The 17,939-nt window shown below is 40.0% G+C and overlaps 2 protein-coding genes across 8 annotated transcripts in view; one reads left to right on the forward strand and one right to left on the reverse strand.

Moving 5' to 3' along the window:
• Positions 1 to 4,384: 4,384 nt before the first annotated feature.
• LOC121251547 lies at positions 4,385 to 7,626 on the reverse strand. 4 transcript variants are annotated; one of them, XR_005938049.1, is made up of 3 exons: positions 6,831 to 7,618; positions 6,160 to 6,281; positions 4,385 to 4,844 (listed from the first exon to the last, which is right to left on the reverse strand). XR_005938049.1 is itself a non-coding variant. In XM_041150823.1 (2 exons), the coding sequence occupies exons 1-2, from the start codon at positions 6,277 to 6,279 to the stop codon at positions 4,623 to 4,625; spliced, it is 342 nt and encodes a 113-aa protein (XP_041006757.1). In that variant the 5' UTR covers positions 6,280 to 6,824; the 3' UTR covers positions 4,385 to 4,622. The 4 variants fall into 4 exon arrangements, 1 of the variants encoding a protein (XP_041006757.1); XR_005938050.1 differs by having other exon boundaries at positions 6,181 to 6,281; positions 6,831 to 7,617; XR_005938051.1 differs by lacking the exon at positions 4,385 to 4,844 and having other exon boundaries at positions 6,008 to 6,281; positions 6,831 to 7,454; positions 7,557 to 7,626.
• A 778-nt stretch (positions 7,627 to 8,404) lies between these two features.
• The window catches only part of LOC121251546 (MADS-box protein AGL42-like), a 37,983-nt gene continuing 28,448 nt past the window's right edge, over positions 8,405 to 17,939 (forward strand). For 3 of the 4 annotated variants that reach the window (XR_005938048.1, XM_041150822.1, XM_041150821.1), the window contains exons 1-2: positions 8,411 to 8,737; positions 8,830 to 9,016. Coding sequence is in view for 3 of the 4 variants with exons in the window: in XM_041150822.1 (XP_041006756.1) it covers positions 8,835 to 9,016 (182 nt within the window). In the remaining variant the exon portion in view is untranslated. Of the gene's footprint in view, positions 8,738 to 8,829; positions 9,017 to 17,939 lie in introns of all 4 variants that reach the window. The other variant, XM_041150820.1, reaches the window with a different exon arrangement.

Consider the following 17,939-nt stretch of genomic DNA (forward strand, 5'->3'; position numbering starts at 1 on the left):
GTTCTTTCAAGATCTCATCCCTCGCTCTAAGCTCCATATCCACCAACTCATTAGGTGAACTTCCTACTTCATATGCTACAAGCACCGGTGGTGGCTTCCCATAGAGCGCCTCAAATGGTGTCATCTTGATTGATCGGTGGTACGATGTGTTGTACCAAAATTCAACCCAAGCCAAATGCTCCTCCCACTTTTTCGGGTATTGGTGCACAAAGCACCTAAGGTATTGCTCAAGAGTCCCATTGATCACCTCCGTTTGGCTATTGGTTTAAGGTTGATAGGTTGAACTTCGGGCCAATTCTGTCCCATGCATCTTGAAGTACTCCCTCCAAAAATTGTTCATGAACACACGGTCCCTATCCATCACCATGCTTCTCGGCATCCCATGGAGCTTCATCACGTGATCCACATAAAGCTTAGCAATAGTCTTGGTCGTGTATGGATGCATCATTGCAATAAAGTGTGCATACTTAGTCACGCGGTCTACCACTACAAGAACCCCATCACATCCATTTGAAAGTGGCAACCTCTCCACAAAGTCCATGGTGACATCCTCCCAAGTGTGAGTAGGGATCGGTAAGGGTTGCATCAACCCCTTCGGCTTGCTACTCTCACTCTTCACCCTTTGACAAGTGTTACACCTCCTAACACACTCCCTCACATCTCCTTTCATGCCATCCCAATAGAACAAGTTAGCCACCCTTACTCAAGTACGGTACACCCCCGAATGTCCCCCTTCCTTGGTATCATGAAAGTGGCCTAAAATCTTCCTTCTAAGATCTCTCATACTCGGCACCACTACTCTCCCCTTATATTTTAGAAGCCCATCACGCATCTCATAGTTTTTTACTCCCTTAGCATCCACATCTAACTTCTCCATCACCTCCTTACACCTTAGATCATTTTTTATTCTCTCTCTAATCTCATCCCACACTCCCCATGAAGGACCCGAAAGGGTCTCAAACACCTCACCATCTTCCCTTCTAGATAGGGCATCGGCTACACGATTCTCCCTACCCGGCCTATACACCAATTGAAATTCAAACCCAAGTAACTTAGATACCCACCTTTGTTGATCCGGAGTGGTGGTTCTTTGCTCCAAAAGATGCTTCAAAGGTTGTTGATCCGTGACTATCAAGGACTTCCACCCCAATAAATAAGGCCTCCATACCCTCACAACCTCCATGATAGCAAGCATCTCCCGTGCATACACACTCCACCATTTCTTTTGAACACCAAGGGCCTTGCTAATGAAGGCTAGTGGCCTCTTTTCTTGTGTCAATACTGCACCTACCCCCACATTGCTTGCATCCGTGTGTAACTCAAATGCCTTCTCAAAACTAGGTAAAGCAAGGATGGATGTAGTTGTCATGGCCTTCTTCAAAGCTTCAAATGCCTTCTCCCCCTTTTCACTCCAAACAAAATTATTCTTCTTGAGCATGTTGGTGAGTGGTTTTGCAATGGAAGCATAATCCTTGACAAACATTTTATAGTAACCCGTGAGCCCTAGAAAGCCCCTCAATTCAGTGATGGTCTTCGGTTTGGGCCAAGCCACCATAACTTTAACCTTTCTTGAATCCACCTTGACCCCCTCACGTGAGATCAAATGCCCCAAATACTCAGTTTCCCTTTGGACAATATATACACTTGGACACCTTAGTATAGAAAGAGTTGTAAAGTAGCACCCCCAAAATAACCTCCAAGTGCTCCAAATGATCCTCCCATGTCTTCTAATAAACAAGAATATCATCGAAAAATACCAACACATATATCCTTAAATACGGCTTAAAGATTTGGTTCTTGCGTGCTTGAAAAGTTGGAGAATTGTATAGACCAAACGACATCACCAAGTACTCGAAGTGGCCATTGTGAGTTCGAAAAGTTGTCTTGTGAATGTCTCATTCATGCACCCTTATTTGATGGTATTCGGCCCTTAGATCAAGTTTGGAGAAAAACATCAAACCTCCAAACTCATCTAACATGTCATCAATGGTTGGAATTGGAAATCTATCCTTGATAGTAGCCTCATTCAAGGCTCGATAGTCGGTGCAAAACCTCTATGTGCCATCCTTCTTCTTCACCAAGAGAACCGGACTTGAGAATGGGCTAGTGCTTGGCTAGATGAGCCCATTAACCAACATCTCATTGACTTGCATTTCGATCCCGGTCTTTTGGTAATAGGCATATCGATAGGGGGCCACATTAACCGGCTTGGTTTCCTCCTTCAATAGAATGCGATGGTCAAATTCCCTTGAAGGTGGAAGCGTCTTCGGATCCTCCATCGCCCTAGAAAACCTCCCCAACAAACCCCTCAAGTCATTAGGAACCTCAGCCCCTAACTCCCTTTCCATGCCCCCCATCTTCCACTTCATGCCCCTTACTCAAGCCCCTCGGTTGGGAGGCCAACATGATAGCAAAACATTGCCCCCTTGTCTCAAGATCTTCTCCATCTCATTAGGCCCCACGACCTTACATCCCCCTCTTCCATTCATCCTCATGGTCACCCGTTTGCCCCCCATCATAAACTCCATAGTCATTTTTCTAGTCTGAGACTATCTTCCCTAGCTCGTCTAGCCATTGCACACTCAACACAACGTCCAACCACACAATAGGTAAAGAATACAAATCTACTACAATCTCAAGGCCTTGTGTTTTCAAACATACATTTTTATATACTTCTCTACACATCAACTTCTTCCCGCTAGCTACTTTGACCTCAAATGGAGTGATAGAAGTCATAGGCAACCTCAAACTCTCGGCCACTTTAGAGTTGATGAAGTTTAGGGATGAACCATTATCAACAAGAACCGTTACCTCTATCTTGCCAATGTGAGTTTGTATTCTCATCGTTTTAGGTCCCGCAACATGCGCTAATGCATGGATAGAAATATGAGGATCTCCCCCATGGTCTCATCTTGTTCTTGCTCTTCTTGTCCTTGCTCTTCCTCCCCTATGTCTTCCTCTTCCTCTGACTCCATTTCTATGAAAAAAATTTGCTTGGCTTTGCATTTGTGGCCCATTGTGAACCTCTCATTGCCATTGAAACAAAGCCCCTTCTCTCTTCGTCATTGCATCTCTTCCCAAGATAGCCTCTTCACGCCCGAGGGTAATGGTTTGGTTCCACTTGATGCACCTCCACTAGGACCTCCCAGTGAGAAGTCCTTGCTAAAAGTTTTGTTTGCACCAAACTTGGAAACCATTGGGGGTGGTTTCCTCACATCCAAGCGGCTATTCTTCCTCAAATTTTGAAGTTGATCTTCCTTAATCCGTGCAACCTCCAAGGCTTGCATCAAGGTCTTCGGCTTCTTAAGCTTTACCTCCGCCACCAACTCACTCTTCAAGCTTCCCACGAAAGTCCCAATGAGAGCCTTCTCCGACCACCTGTGTATCCTTGTAGACAAGTATTCAAACTTCTTTTGATAATCCCTTAAAGATCCAGTTTGTTTGATCTTTGAGAGAGGCTCATGGTAGTCCATATACTCAGTTGGCCCGAACCTCCCTAAAAGCTCCTTGGCAAATTTCCACCATTTCAACTCCCTCATTTGAGCTCTATAGGTCTTCCTCATCCATTGCCACCATTGGTTAGCCTCCCCCTCAAGGAAGTAGGCGGCATAAGACACTTTAGCATTACCCTCTATGTGATTGTGCTCGAAGTATTGCTCGGCTCTACTAACCCAAGTGCTCGGGTCATCACCATTGAACTTGGGAAACTCCATTTTTGGTTTGAGAACTTCCCCCCTACGTGCGCCTCTTCTCTCACCTCGGTTCCCTTATTCCCTTTCACTTTCCTTGGTTGATTCCTCATTGGTGCTTGAGGAATCTTGATTAGCTGAATCCAAATCCTCCACCCTCTCACAGTGTTGGCTTCTTTTCGACCCCACGGAGCTCTCAAGACTATGATGTCTCTCGGCTCTTCTTCTATGGCGCCTTCCATCTCCATTCCTCTTTTGATCCACCAATTGGTGGAACACCTCCTTTAACCTTCCAAGCTATTCATTGGTGGTGGTGTGTTGTGCCTCCAAAGTGGCTTCAAGGTTCTCAATCCGCTCCCTATGCATTTGTTGTCGATCGGCCATGATCTTCCTCCTTGGCTTCCTTTCCACAGGTTGGACGCCTCTCAATGAAAGCACCAATGATGGAAGCCTCACTCGTGCTCAAGTGTTTACGGTCGTGTTGGATGGATGAATCAAGGGCTACCTCAAGGCAGCACCAAGTTCCAAATGGTTGGAAGATGAAAATCAAGACTAACTCGGGCTAGCACTCAATTCTCGAAAATTAGGGGGACAAAGCATCAGTTTGACTTTTATTGCAAATAACATAATAATCAATTACAATGCAAAACCAAAATAAATAGTACTAGGATTCGGCTAACCCTCCCCCAATTCCCTCTAACAACTTCTTTTGAAATCACAATCCCAAAACAAATCAAACTTCTAAAATTAAGAAAACAATCCCAACGTCTCCTAAAATAGAGGAAACAAATTAACTAAATAACAAATGAATAAACTTTCTAATTTGAAGAAGCACAACTCGGTCAGCATCCTTCAAATCGCCCAATCCCCTAAAATCAAGGGATTTGCCTCATCCCCTAAATTCAAGGTATTTGCCAACAACTCGATCAACCTCTAGGTGGCAAGTGGTTGGTCCTCTGTGGCCTTGCCTTGTGCGCCCAAAGCCTCACCCTCCGAGCCATGCAAGCACCCCAAAGCCACCCTCCTAGCCTTGGCACGCCTAGCCCTCCTAGTGGCATTGCGGGTAGCCCTTCTTGCATCTCCATCACCAAGCCATGGACTCAAAAATTTGAGACAATGCATTGAGAATTTGAGAGCCATGGGTTGAGCCTTCGACTTCAAAAGAAATGAGAGGATGAAAGAAAGAGAAGATAACAGAGTGAGAATGAGAGAAATCAGAGAAGAAGAGAGAAGAGGGACCGTGGTGGGAGGGAGTGAGAGAGCAGACAAGTGATATGTGCAAATTAGGGTTTTATTTTATATATCTGGATGTAGTGGGTGGGTGTGTAGTACATTCGCCCTGGGCCCCTTTAAATGGTGTTTAGTATTTACTCTTGATCTGCCCACCCACCTGCACTGTGGTGTCGGGGGGATATGCTGAATGGGCTAAGTATGGGGGGCCCACTAAGCACCCTTAATGACTTAATAACTCTCAATCATCTTTATATTACTTTTCATTTAATGAAATGTGAAAATGGACAATGTGGCTAAATAGAGGTAAAACTTCATTCAGGAGAATGGAAAGGTCTCGTTTCTTGGATTGCATGGAGAGAACTAAAAGGTCATTTTCTACATTGGATGGAGAACTGAAGAGTCCTCCTTTTCTTTGGATTGGACAAATAATTGAATTAGGATCTTTTTATTGGATTGGATAAAGAACTTAATGATTTTCTAATGCTTAAATTATAATGTTTATAAGAGAATGTGACAGCGTAGCTAAATAGCAGTAAAGCTCATATTTCGAAAATTATATATGTTATAGATATGCTCATTAATAATTTCTTTAAAATAAAAGTCGCATTTGGGGTTAGTACTTGGAGTTCTGTTGGAAGACTCCAAACTACAACTCTTTTTTTTTTTTTTGGTAACTCTAAACTCCAACTTTGACTCTAAAAGCAAAACCCAAACTCCAACTAAGAACTTTGAAAACTCCAACTCCAATCAAAGTAGTGTCAAAGTGGAAATTGAAATGGAATCGGAATTTGAAATTTTTACACTTTGATATATGACAACTGGTGAAAAATAACTTCACAAAACCAAAACCATAATGAAATGGACATGTCCATCCCCATAGCTGTTGCAGAAAGTTCTATTATTTAAAAAAACAGAAAAAAAAAAAAAAAAAAAAAAAAAACAAAACCACACGACCATGCCATGAAATCTATTATATATGACATTAACTGGCCATCAAATAACAGAAAATCTAAGCAATCGAAAACTACAGGGTTTTATCCAAGCCATTGACTGTATATTAAAATAATAAAAAAAAGAAATAATACGAAAACTCATGAGAGGAACAGATGGGTAGGCTCTATTGTGTTCAAGGCTTCTAGCTAGTCGTCTTTTAAATTCCTCCAGTACAAAAAAATGTGTTGCTGCAGCATGCTTTCTTGATCTATCAGAGGTAATAATGTCAAAAAGAAAAACTTACAAACAATAACCATTCGCATACCCATGAAGCAGAGATATACATCGATTGGACCAAGCGATCTTCACACAGCTTCTGCTCAATTGCTTCCTCGTCCTGCACAGCCTGTAATCCGCTTCCCATGTCTGCAGTACATAAAATAGAAGAACAATCTAATCGACTGAATAGGGACTCTTTAAGACAGCAATATGTAACCTACGTATACGAATCAAATTTCTCTCAGTTCCAGTATGGCTAAAGATGCTTTCGTTGTGAATATACTTACACGTCTTCATCCTCCCTGAAGTATTTTTACTGTTCAAAGCAGTGCTGTTAAAAGCACTAGGCGCACTTAAGTTCAAATACTGTCTAAAGCCAAGGCTCAAAGAGCACGCCTCACTGATGTAAAGCACCTAGATCTCAAAACGCCTCGCTGAAAATCATTTACATACCATAGTTCCACATAATGTCATATGCGATGCATATGCTTTGAACTGATCTATATAATAGTCCAAATTGGTTCTCTAGATGATAGTCCAAATTCAGCGCCTTACGTAAAGTTTTGGAAAACCAACAACAATTTTCCTATAAATCTCAATAAGCAGACATTGGTAACCAACGTAAATGATGTCAAAACGGTATTTGTACTATCGAAAGCGTATATATAAGCTTATTCTAGCATTAAGTTAACAAACCTTTCGTGATTGCCCTTCCTTCAACTTGGCAAAGAGAATTCTCTCCTTTGACATTCTATTCGCAATAAAACTTCTGAGAACTACCCTAAATGTGCTGCTCCAAATGTAAGGTTGTTAATGGAAATCTCCATAAATTTGAGGTCATCTGGGCATTTTACCAAACATCTTCTATGGCTTCATACGAATTCCACCAATTACCAAAGCTCCGACAAGAGTATCAGAACGTTAGGCAAACCGAAGAGAACAGAAGCAAGAATGAAAGCAAAGGATCTCCCCATTGCCAACACTCGGACGACAAACAAAAACAGCATCCCCTACGTGGATGGTGACGCTGAGCCTCTTCCCCCATGGAGCTCTTCGAAGAAAAAATTCCAAAATCCACCCAGTTACCAGTCCATGGTCACCGATCTGAGACCGGAGAAATGATCCGACGACCAATATCTGCCGACAAGGAGGTGGTGGATGACAGCCACGACGCACAATCCACCTCCAGAAACATCTTCTCGAACAATGGAGGCCTCAAAACTCATGCAGGTCTTCGATTAAGGCCAAGGAGTCGAGTCCGTTACTGCACTCACTCTTCCCACCTTTCCAACTGTTGTTCCCGATTTGTTTATCAGAAAACTGAGGGAAAGAGAGAGACTTCGATAAGAAAGGGGAAGAACTAACGTTAGAAGAAGAGACCAGCAATGTGTTTTCCTTCTAACCATAAGATTTCCAGCTTACCGGCAGCAAAGTCACCATCGCCAACTGCATAATCCCTTCCGCAGAAGAACCTACTTGACCATAAAAGGAATAAATAATTTTGTTTTTTAAAAAATACAAATATAAATAAAAAAAGAAAAAAGAATGTGACCTGACCATCGTACAATGCGAACCACGTGACGAGGTCGACATCCATTGGCCAAGAGTCAGAGCTGCTGTGGTGTCTTTATATGATTGGGTGGTTGTGCACGTCTCTGTACGATGATGTCTAGGTGGTTCTGTGAATAAACTTTTCTTTATGTCCGCAATAAATTGGCAAGAACTTCGCTTCTTTACAAAAATAAAAAACAATTACTTCTTTTCCTTAGTGGGGGTCAAGAACATGATGAGAGAGAATCTGAGAAAAGACGAGGACTGACGAATAAGGAAATAAAGGGTTGCGTGGTCTTGGGATTGAAGAGATCCACACATCTTAGGCTCAGTTTCTATTCGTAAGTCATTTCAACTCATTTTAATTCATTTTAATTTATCTTATTATTATTCATTATTATTTATCAATTTTAACTTATAAATCTCACTATTATTTACAACTTATTTTACTAATATTCATAATTTATCTCAACTCATCTCAACTCATCTTCGAATCCAAACGATACCTTAAGCTACGAATAACCTCCTTTCTAGGGTTTCAGGTGTGTTTGATTACCAAACTCACCTCAACTCATCATTACAAATTTTTTAAATTTCAATACAAAATATAATAAACAATTCAATTTTTTTAAATTTTAAAATAATAATAATATTAAAAAATAATATTCTAACAATATTTTATCATCACAACTCAACTCACTTCAACATCCACACATACCCTAAAAGTTTTCAAACTTTTTAACACTACGATGTATAGCTGGGTTTAATTTGCTTATCTCGCGGGGGTCTACGTCTTCTGATCGCTTCTATAGGAAATTTCTATCGAGAGTTCTTCCGGGTTTTGGTGATCTGTTCCTTTTGTAAATCTTTCTGGGCTTTTGGTGTTTAGTTTTCAACAAAACCCTTGACAAATTAGTTTTTATCCAGTTTCCTTTCGATTCTGGGTCCTCACAGTTTCTAGTTAAGTTGTAACCGTTCCTTCCTAATTTTAACTTCATTACTTCTCGAGCCAAAGCATAAGCGCGCGTTTTCGGAAATTTCCCTAGAACATGGTGAGATTCGGAATTATTTCATGTTGAATATCCCTTTTAAGCCTTTTGATTAGTATGAAGCAGTTTTTTTTTTTTTTCCTTGTAATTTATAGAGGAGATGGTGAGAGGGAAGATTCAGTTGAAGCGAATCGAAAACGCGACTAGCAGGCAAGTCACCTTCTCGAAGCGCCGAAATGGGCTGCTGAAGAAGGCTTACGAGCTCTCAGTTCTTTGCGAGGTCGAAGTCGCCGCGATCATCTTTTCACAGAAAGGCAGGCTCTATGAGTTTTCAAGCTCTGAGTATGTAATTCTTTCATCGCCAAACATAAATTACACAAATCCTTTATAGTTTGTTTGTTTCAATTTTCTTATGCTGCTTCGATACGTGTATTCATATATTTTTGTGCACTTGTGTTCTTTTTGCCAAGATATATATATATTAAAGATTTTTCACGGTTTTGAAGTACTTATGACTACTGCGTGATGCAGCAACAAAGGTCTGGTAAATTGTAGTAAAGGCCTAGTGGTACGAGGAACTTGGCTGGCCTTTCAGTATTCGCTGTATTTCTGATTGATCTTTTGTTTCATCTCTTTTGACCTGAGTGATAGATGTGATCTGCTTATACCTCTTGAATTCGGTTCATATTCGAAAACAAAAATCCTCGTCCAACTCCTCTATCTGACTCCCTGACGTTCAGCTTGAGCTAGGTATATCTATATTTAGGAGGAAAAATAGCTATATCGAGTGATTTCCATCTTAATTACCATTTTCTTTCCTTGCATCTTCAAGTGCCTGGAAAATTCTTAGTGGGTCCGATGATCTTTCTCTTTCTCTCACTACTGGTTTTGTGCCTCTTGTCATCTTTAGTGAATTTCCTGAACTGTACCTCTTAAATTGTCATGTTATGGAAGTTTTCATTAATTAGGGTTTGTTAAAGTTTGACGAAACTTGGGGTATATACAGCCAGCCAATTTGATTTTAGAACTTGGGACCCAGCAGGTTGGCGTTGGTTCTTCTGCTTCATCCAATGGGATTTTCCCTATTCGGCATTTCAAATGCAATATCTAAACCCTCTCCTAACATTTTATGATAATAACTTCGATTACCATAACAGACTACATGCGAGGATTGCATTCACGCATTTATATGCTGCCAGGAAATGCAGCTCAAGTCTAATCATTTTCCTTTTTCTTTTAGCCACGTACGGCTGTATGACTGTAACTGAATATAAATAATTATTAGGTAATCTCAAAATAGAGATGTGGTAGTCTCATCCTATTATACTATGCCATGTCATTAAAACTAATTATTCCTTTTTTCTTTTTCTTATTTTATTTTATTTTATTTTATTTTTTTAATGTCGGGGAACGTCTCCAAGGCAAGGCTCTTCAGACCCACCCTTGTAGAGTAAATTCCGGTCCCGTGCACTGCACCCTCGAAAGTTTCCCTACACGAAACTGGTTAAATTGCTGGCTTTTCATCAGGGGTGTGGCCCTAAATAATTATTTGCACCCATGAGATGTGGAACCTTGGACCTTGAAGGGAGTGATACCCTAAGACCAAAACTTTCACCACTTAGGCCAACCCCTTGGGGTAAACTAATTAATTCTTATATATGTGAATTTAAAAGCAGACATGACATTTTATGATAAGATGAAAGTGTCATGTGAGTTACACTCCGGAGGTACCTAATAATATTCCTACGACTATACCCTTCTAATGGCTTATATGACATGTGCGAGTCAATGTTTTTCCTTTTACTGTATGTGTATTAAACACAAATAAAATTTAGAGCTCTAGCGATGATATTGTTTCAATGATGGTTCACTACAATGCAAAAAAGATTCCCTCAAATTTTGACAAGAATTTAGGGCTTTAAATAGAAGAGAGACGTACATAAAATGAGTCTCCTAGATGAGACTTTGATCTTACTACAACAGTGTTTTTAAATGGTTTTGCTAAAGGACTTGAGTTAATATGTCTATTTTTAGCTTTTTGGTTTTTCCTTTCTTCACATATGTAATTGTGTATCCATTTCCATAAATAAGTCAACATATTCAAATGAATTTGCTGAGGAAACGTATTAATCGATATTAAATATGTGTTAAACAGTAACGTTAAAAATATCAACATAAATGTACACCATTAGAATTTTTTTATTTTTATTTATTTTTTATTTTTTTATAAATAAATGATTATATTGATAAGAATAAGCATAGTCTAAGTAGAGGTAACACTTATTTGGGAAGAAGATATGGAAATAAAAAATTCATGAAAATCAAGGCCACTAAAATCTTTGGCTGTGGCCTATTGGAAGATAGTGCTGACAACAAGTAATATAAGTTCTTCTAATGAGCTCTTTGTCTTCAAACGTCCGTTGATTTCTGTCCTTCCATAGGCACCACAAGATATAGATAGGAACCATTTTCCACAATGCTGTGATTTGTGGAATACCTCGTAAATTTGTCCAACCAAAAGCTCAACCATTGTGGCGGGCATAACCCAAGCTAGCTCTACTCTGCCGAACACTTCATTCCATAGCGTTCTAATAACCTTATAGTGCAGCTAAAGATGATCTACAGTCTCACCACTTTTCTTTCAAATACTGCACCAATCCACTATTATCACCAATCTTACCTAGTGATGCTGCCCAAGCAAAAAAAAAGCTTTGGGAGGCGCCTTATTTCGTCAAATCCTTTTCCATGGAAATTGATTATTTTGTAGTTGTGAGACTTATAGAAAGAACAAACCGAGAATGTACATTTGCCTATAGGTACCCACCACAACATGTCGCTCTTTGAGTTCTCGGTTTCATGGAGTATAGGAGACTAAAGAACTTCTCAAAGCTGCCAACTTCCCAATCTTGGGCTGCCCTAGTGAAATTTACGTTCCATTAGACTAGGCCATCAGATATCTTCTTACAATTAGCCACTGAAGCTTCTTTCTCACATGCAATCCTAAAAACTAGGTCACCAATACAAATTAATTGCTTTACAAACTATAAAATTATTTTACAACATGTATATCGAAAGATATGCCAAAGAGAAAGCCATCCATTCCCATAAAACTATTAAAGACCAAATCTATGCTATAACCCAAAAATAATAGTGAATTTTAAACTTCTCTAGAGTCACTTATAAAGTCAAGTTTCTCCTAGTAAGTAGTAATGTGGGATTTGGCACTCGTGACCAAAGATTTAAATTTCGTACCGTACCGGCCGGTACGGTCGAAATTTTTCGTTTCGGCCGTCCGGCCGGTACAGGTACTATACCTGTTCCGTACCGGCTAAAATGCCGGCCGTACCGGCCGGTACCGGTCATACCGGCCTCAATTTCGGCCTGTACCGGCCTATATTTCGGCCGGTACCGGCCGATATTTCGGCCTGTGTATTTTTATTTTTTTTTTTGTTTTTTCAAACTACAAACTTATTTTTTAACCCTCAATTCAAACTAGACTATTTATAATTTATATATATATGTATTTGTATATAATTTATTTATATATAGACTATTATTTTAGAATATAATTTTTATATATATTTATATATATAATTTATTTATAGATCGACTATCCCGAAACGTTATCCCGAAACGCTATCCCGAAACAGTACCGGTACCGAAATATTTCGTTCCAGTGCCTTGACCGGTACGCTGTCCGGTACGGTATTCAAAACATTGCTCGTGACTACTTTTATAAGCTACTCAAATATATGAGTTATTCACATTCCCAATGTGGGACTAGGATGTCACATACTTCCACTCTTAAATTCCCAACGACTTCGTTTGAGTCACGCCATTTAGTTATCCAAGTATCACCTGTTAGCTTTACAACTGAGCTCTAATATTAATATATGTCACGACTTAGGGGGATTGCTAGCCACATCTACGCGATAATACCAAAAGGCCACTCAACTTGTAAACTCCCTATAATTACGTATAAAGCTCAATTTCATTAGCTATAAAGTAGCAACCACCTAGTTTAAGCTAAATCAGTTTTGGAAGTCTTGTAGCTTTATGAGTTTTAGGCCCGGTTTGGATTCACAACCTATCTCAACTCATCTCACTACTATTTATCAACTTTAACTCACAAATCTTACTACTATTCACAACTCATCTCAACTCATCTTCGAATCCAAACGAGGCCTATGTTTTTTTTTTCAAAGGTTGAGAGGCCGGACACGTTGTAAATGTGTCCCATGTTAGATGTTTCTTCCATGCATGCATTTTAAGCATGCATGTTTGTGAAGTAAAAGCTTGAAAAGAGAGAATAAAAAATTGTTAAGGGGAAGAGAACAACAAACTTACAATAAAATGGATTAGTTTATAGTAGAAAATTTAATTTCAACGCTCTGGCATTGAATTAGTAACTACCCAAACGTGTACCATTTTTTGAAGAAATCAGCCTTTTACATTTTCTCATATAATGCACTGAGTATGGTGGCAATGGACGTTGAAGTATGCTTGTGTTCTTGGAAGGGATGGAAGGCAAAGGGTGGAAAAGTCTTTCCATGGAGATGAAGTGTGCTCTACATAACTCCTCCAAGGCTCCAGTGGTGGGTCAAGTTGATGGGAAAGGGAAGGAATTGGGAATGCATGCTAGGATATATGTTGAGGCTGCAATGGGAGGTAGAGCAGAAAGTAGGGTGGCGGTGCATAGTGGTTCAGGCAATCTTTTGGCATTACAACATGGAGTAAAGGACAAAAAATAAAGGGTGGCAGGGGGAGTGTTCCCACTTAGTTAGGGAAGGTTGCAACTCAGTACTTGGAAAAGGTAGAGGTGGTCTACCCAATATCTGCACAACGGAAAGTGAGGTGCAGTGTGTCCTTTTTGGGCTAAAGTAGGAGCTGGTTGGCAAGAAGGAAGAGCTGCGATGTTTGAAGAAATTTGTCGAAGTGATGATAGGAATAGTGGATTGAGATTTAATCTTTAGCTAGGGCCTAGGCTTTGGGCCAAGGAAATCCTGGGAGGCTTGAAAAGGGCAAAGCCAATATGGGTCTAGGCTCGAGCCGAATAGGCCTTCCCAAAGTGGGATGGCGCTTGAAAAAGAACTGGGCTTATGCGGCTATGCCCATTCAAGCCCAAAGAACTACCTAGTTCGAAATGGGCTCGATGTCCTACACTGGGTCCGAGGCCACGTTGTCACAGCAGCCAGGGTTGCCACCGTCACTTCCATCGGCGTCATTTGGGGTAGTCTCCAGCAACCCATGCACCGAAACCCTAGCGATGTCATTGCATGAGATAGTGGTGAACTCACGGACGCCATCTTCTGGTGGGCCAAAGCTTTGCTGGTTGGCATAGACTTCTGCGCCGGCAGTCTTTGGGCAACCTTTCGGCAGTACGGAGGCAAGGGCGACGTTATTGTTGCCGACAGCATAGCATATGCATCATCGAGGGTTCAAGAGCTTAAAAAATACACAAAAAATTTCACAGGACCCCTATAGGCAAGAGCTCAACCTCAGTGCAGTACAAAGGGATATTTCGGTGCCGGAAAAAGACTCCGATATAGACCAGAATCAAGGGACACAATTAATGGGAGTCCAGATTCAAGGGAAAACTCCACAAAAAGGGTTGATGGAGAGGGTTGAGCAGGAGAAAGAGACACAGATATATGAGAAGGCAGAAAGGGAAGGAACACTGATCTTATTTGGGTCCAACTTGATTCCAACTGAGGAAGGCAGATTCCATCAGTTTGGGCCAGAGAAAACTAGGGATGATCCTATTTTTATCTCTACTATCCCTCCTCCTATATTTTCAGATTGGGTCATGAAAAAAGTAGAGGAAATTCAGAGATGTGTAGGGATTTCTTGTGAGGGCTTTGAAGATCAATTCAAGGCACTCCTCACAGCAATCAAGATAGGACATTATCATCATGAATGTGGTCAAAACGAAACAGAGAGTTGAGGAGACTATCTTGGTCTATTAGTTATGAAGGAATTGAGGGGAGTGCAAGTAAATGAAGAAACAAAGGGAGGGTTGTAGTAGTTGATAAATGTAAGTCCAAAATTCTTATTTGGAATGTTAGGCCTTGTTTGTTTTCACAACTCTTCTCAACTCATCTCATCTAATCTAATCATTACAACTTTTTTAAATTCTCACATAAAATAAAATAAACAATTCAACTTTTTTAAGTCCTAAAACAAAAATAAGATTAAAAAAATATATTCTAACAATATTTTATTCAACTTTTAATTTTCATCTCATTTTATCTGCAAAAACAAATGAAGCCTTAAGGGGTTGAATGAGATAGACAAATGCCTACGAATAAGAAATTTGTTCAGACAATGGAATGTGGACATTTTGTGCTTGATGGAGACTAAGCTGAAGTTTATCACAAGAAGTATTATCCGGAGCATTTGTGGTTGCCAAAAGGTGGTGGCGAATCTCGATGAGTTTGTAGGAGAATATTCGGTGGGATGTTTTAAAAATACTGAGGATGATTTTTTGTGGGCCTTTGCTGGGGTTTATGGTCCTAATTTGGATAGTGAGAGGCGGTTTCTTTGGGAAGAGCTAGCAGGAATGTGTTCTTGGTGGGATGTTTCGTGGTGTATTGGAGGGAATTTCAATATGACATTTATTGTACTTATCCCTAAAAAGGTTGGTGCAATAGAGGTGCATGATTTCCGGCCTATTAGTCTTGTGGGCAGTATGTACAAGATAATATCAAAAGTTCTTGCATAGAGCTCGGTTATGGATAAAATCATCTCTAAGTCTCAAAATGCTTTTGTTAAGGGTAGAGAAATCTTGGACTCGGTTTTGATTGCCAATGAATGTTTGGAAAATAGGATCAAGTCAGGAGTCCCGAGTATTTTATGCAAACTAGACATGAAGAAGGCATATGATCACGTTAATTGAGAATTTCTTTCTTATTTGTTGAGGCGATGTGGTTTTGAGGAGCGATGGAGGGGGTGGATGAGACATTGTGTATCAACGGTTTGCTTCTCGGTCTTGGTAAATGATGACCCTGTGGGTTTCTTTTATTGTTCAAGGGGTTGCGACAAGGCGATCCACTATCACCCACCCCTCTTATTTGTTATAGTCATGGAGGCTTTAAGCATAATGTTATCGGCTTCAGTGGAGGGTGGCTTTTTTTCAGGTTATTTAGTGGGGGATACTAACCATGGTGCTATCATTATATCGCATCTTTTATTTGCAGATGATACGTTGTTATTTTGTGAGGCAAATCCAAGGAATTTTCAATCCTTAAAGGCTATTTTGCTGTGTTTTGAAGCAGTCTCCAAGTTAAAAATAAATTTCTCTAAAACAGAAATGGTTGTTGTGGGTAATGTGTGTAATGTCAAAGGGTTGGCTAATATATTGGGATGTGTGGTCTCTTCCCTGTCTACGAAGTACATTGGCCTCCCGTTGGGAGCATCATTCAAAGCCAAGACTATTTGGGATGAGATGTTAGAGAAAATAGTGCATAAGCTGGCTGGGTGGAAACAAGCGTTTTTTTCTAAAGGGGGTTGGATTACACTAATAAAGAGTACCCTCTCAAACCTTCCCACTTATTTCTTTTCATTATTTCCTCTTCCCGCTAGTGTTGCCTCGAGGATTGAGAAGTTTCAACGATATTTTATGTGGGGTGGATTTGAAGATGAGTTTAAATTCCATTTAGTTGGGTGGGATAATGTGTGCTCTCCCTTGAGGGGTGGTGGATTGGAGGTTCGTAATGTGAGGGCCTTCAATAAGGCTCTTTTCGGGAAGTGGCTATGGAGATATAATTATGAGAGGAAGCCTTATGGAAGATGGTGATTGATACTAAGTATGAGAGTATAAAGGGGAGGGGGGTTGGTGCTCTAATGAAGTTAGGGGGCATAAGGGGTGGGTTTATGGAAGCATATTCGGAAAGGTTGGTGCTCTTTCTCTAGCAACACTAGGATATGCATGGGGGATGACAATAGAATTAGTTTTTGGCATGACGTTTGGGTTGAAGATATGGCTCTTAAGGATGTCTACCCTCTATTTTCAGAATTGCAAGGGAACAATATGTTGTGGTGGCTGATTTGCGGGATATTAATAATGGTGCGCAGCAATGGAATGTTAAGTTTAATTATACAACATTAGTCATGTTGTTACAACGGAGGATAAATTGGAGTGGCAGCCCCCCAGGAAAGGCAAATTTTATGTATGCTCCTTTTATTAGACTCTTACTGCCCAAGGTAGGAATCACTGGACTTCCCTTGGAAGAACATTTGGCAAAGTAAAGCACCTACAAAGGTTGCTTTTTTTACTTGGACAACAGATTTAGGGAAGATATTGAATGTTGATAATTTAAGAAAATGTGGGCTTATCATCATCTACTGGTATTGTATATGCAGAAATAGTGGTGAAACTGTGGATCTTCTTCTTCTACATTGTTTGTAAGGGCCATATGAAATTATTTTTTCAGCAAAGTGGGATTAGCATGGGTTATGCCGGGAACAGCGATTGAACTACTAGCTAGCTGGAGAGGGATCATGGGGACACCATAGATTGCAGCCTTGTGGAAGATGACTCTCATTTGTTTTTTTTTTTTTTGGGTGTATCTGGAGAGAGAGATGATAGAAATTTTGACAATTGTGAGCGCTCCTTGGAAGAGTTTAAGAGTTTTTTCTGGAAGACTTTATTCATGTGGGCCATTGCTTTAGATTTAAATGGGCTTAGTTTCCATGACTTCCTTGTAACCATTTTTAGTTCCTAAATATGTGTAATCAAATGTATACCTCCTGTGTATTTGAGCTATTCCTATCTTTATATCAATAAAATATTTTCTTACTTATCAAAAAAATTACCTCATCCAAACATCCACACTTAGTGCATGTATATCCACAGGCGAATTCTTTATTTATCATTTGCTGATATCTTTTCGTTCCCAAAGGTTTCATTGAAGTTGTAAACATCAAGGAGATTGAAGCATTCTTTACCAATCTGACTTCAATGAAATTTTTGTTACATTTAAATGCATTGCCATTATCAAGAAACTCTCAAACATATATTTATAAGATGAGAAAGTAATGAATTTTGTTGAGTTTACCAAAGGTGTTGAGTTTTCTCTCCGTACAATTCGTTACCGATGAGGTTCTTAGGGTCTGTGAGGTGAGATTTCTGTTGAGTTGAGCATTGTCTTAGTGAGATTAGGGGGATTATGGGGTTTTTGAACCATTTGGTGATAGAATCAAAGGAGTTTGACTTGTTGAAGGATGGGAAGTTCTTGTTCATTACTGAGAGGAGTAGGAGGGTGGT

The sequence above is a fragment of the Juglans microcarpa x Juglans regia genome, chromosome 2S (genome assembly GCF_004785595.1).
Source record: "Juglans microcarpa x Juglans regia isolate MS1-56 chromosome 2S, Jm3101_v1.0, whole genome shotgun sequence".
Classification (NCBI taxonomy): domain Eukaryota; kingdom Viridiplantae; phylum Streptophyta; class Magnoliopsida; order Fagales; family Juglandaceae; genus Juglans; species Juglans microcarpa x Juglans regia.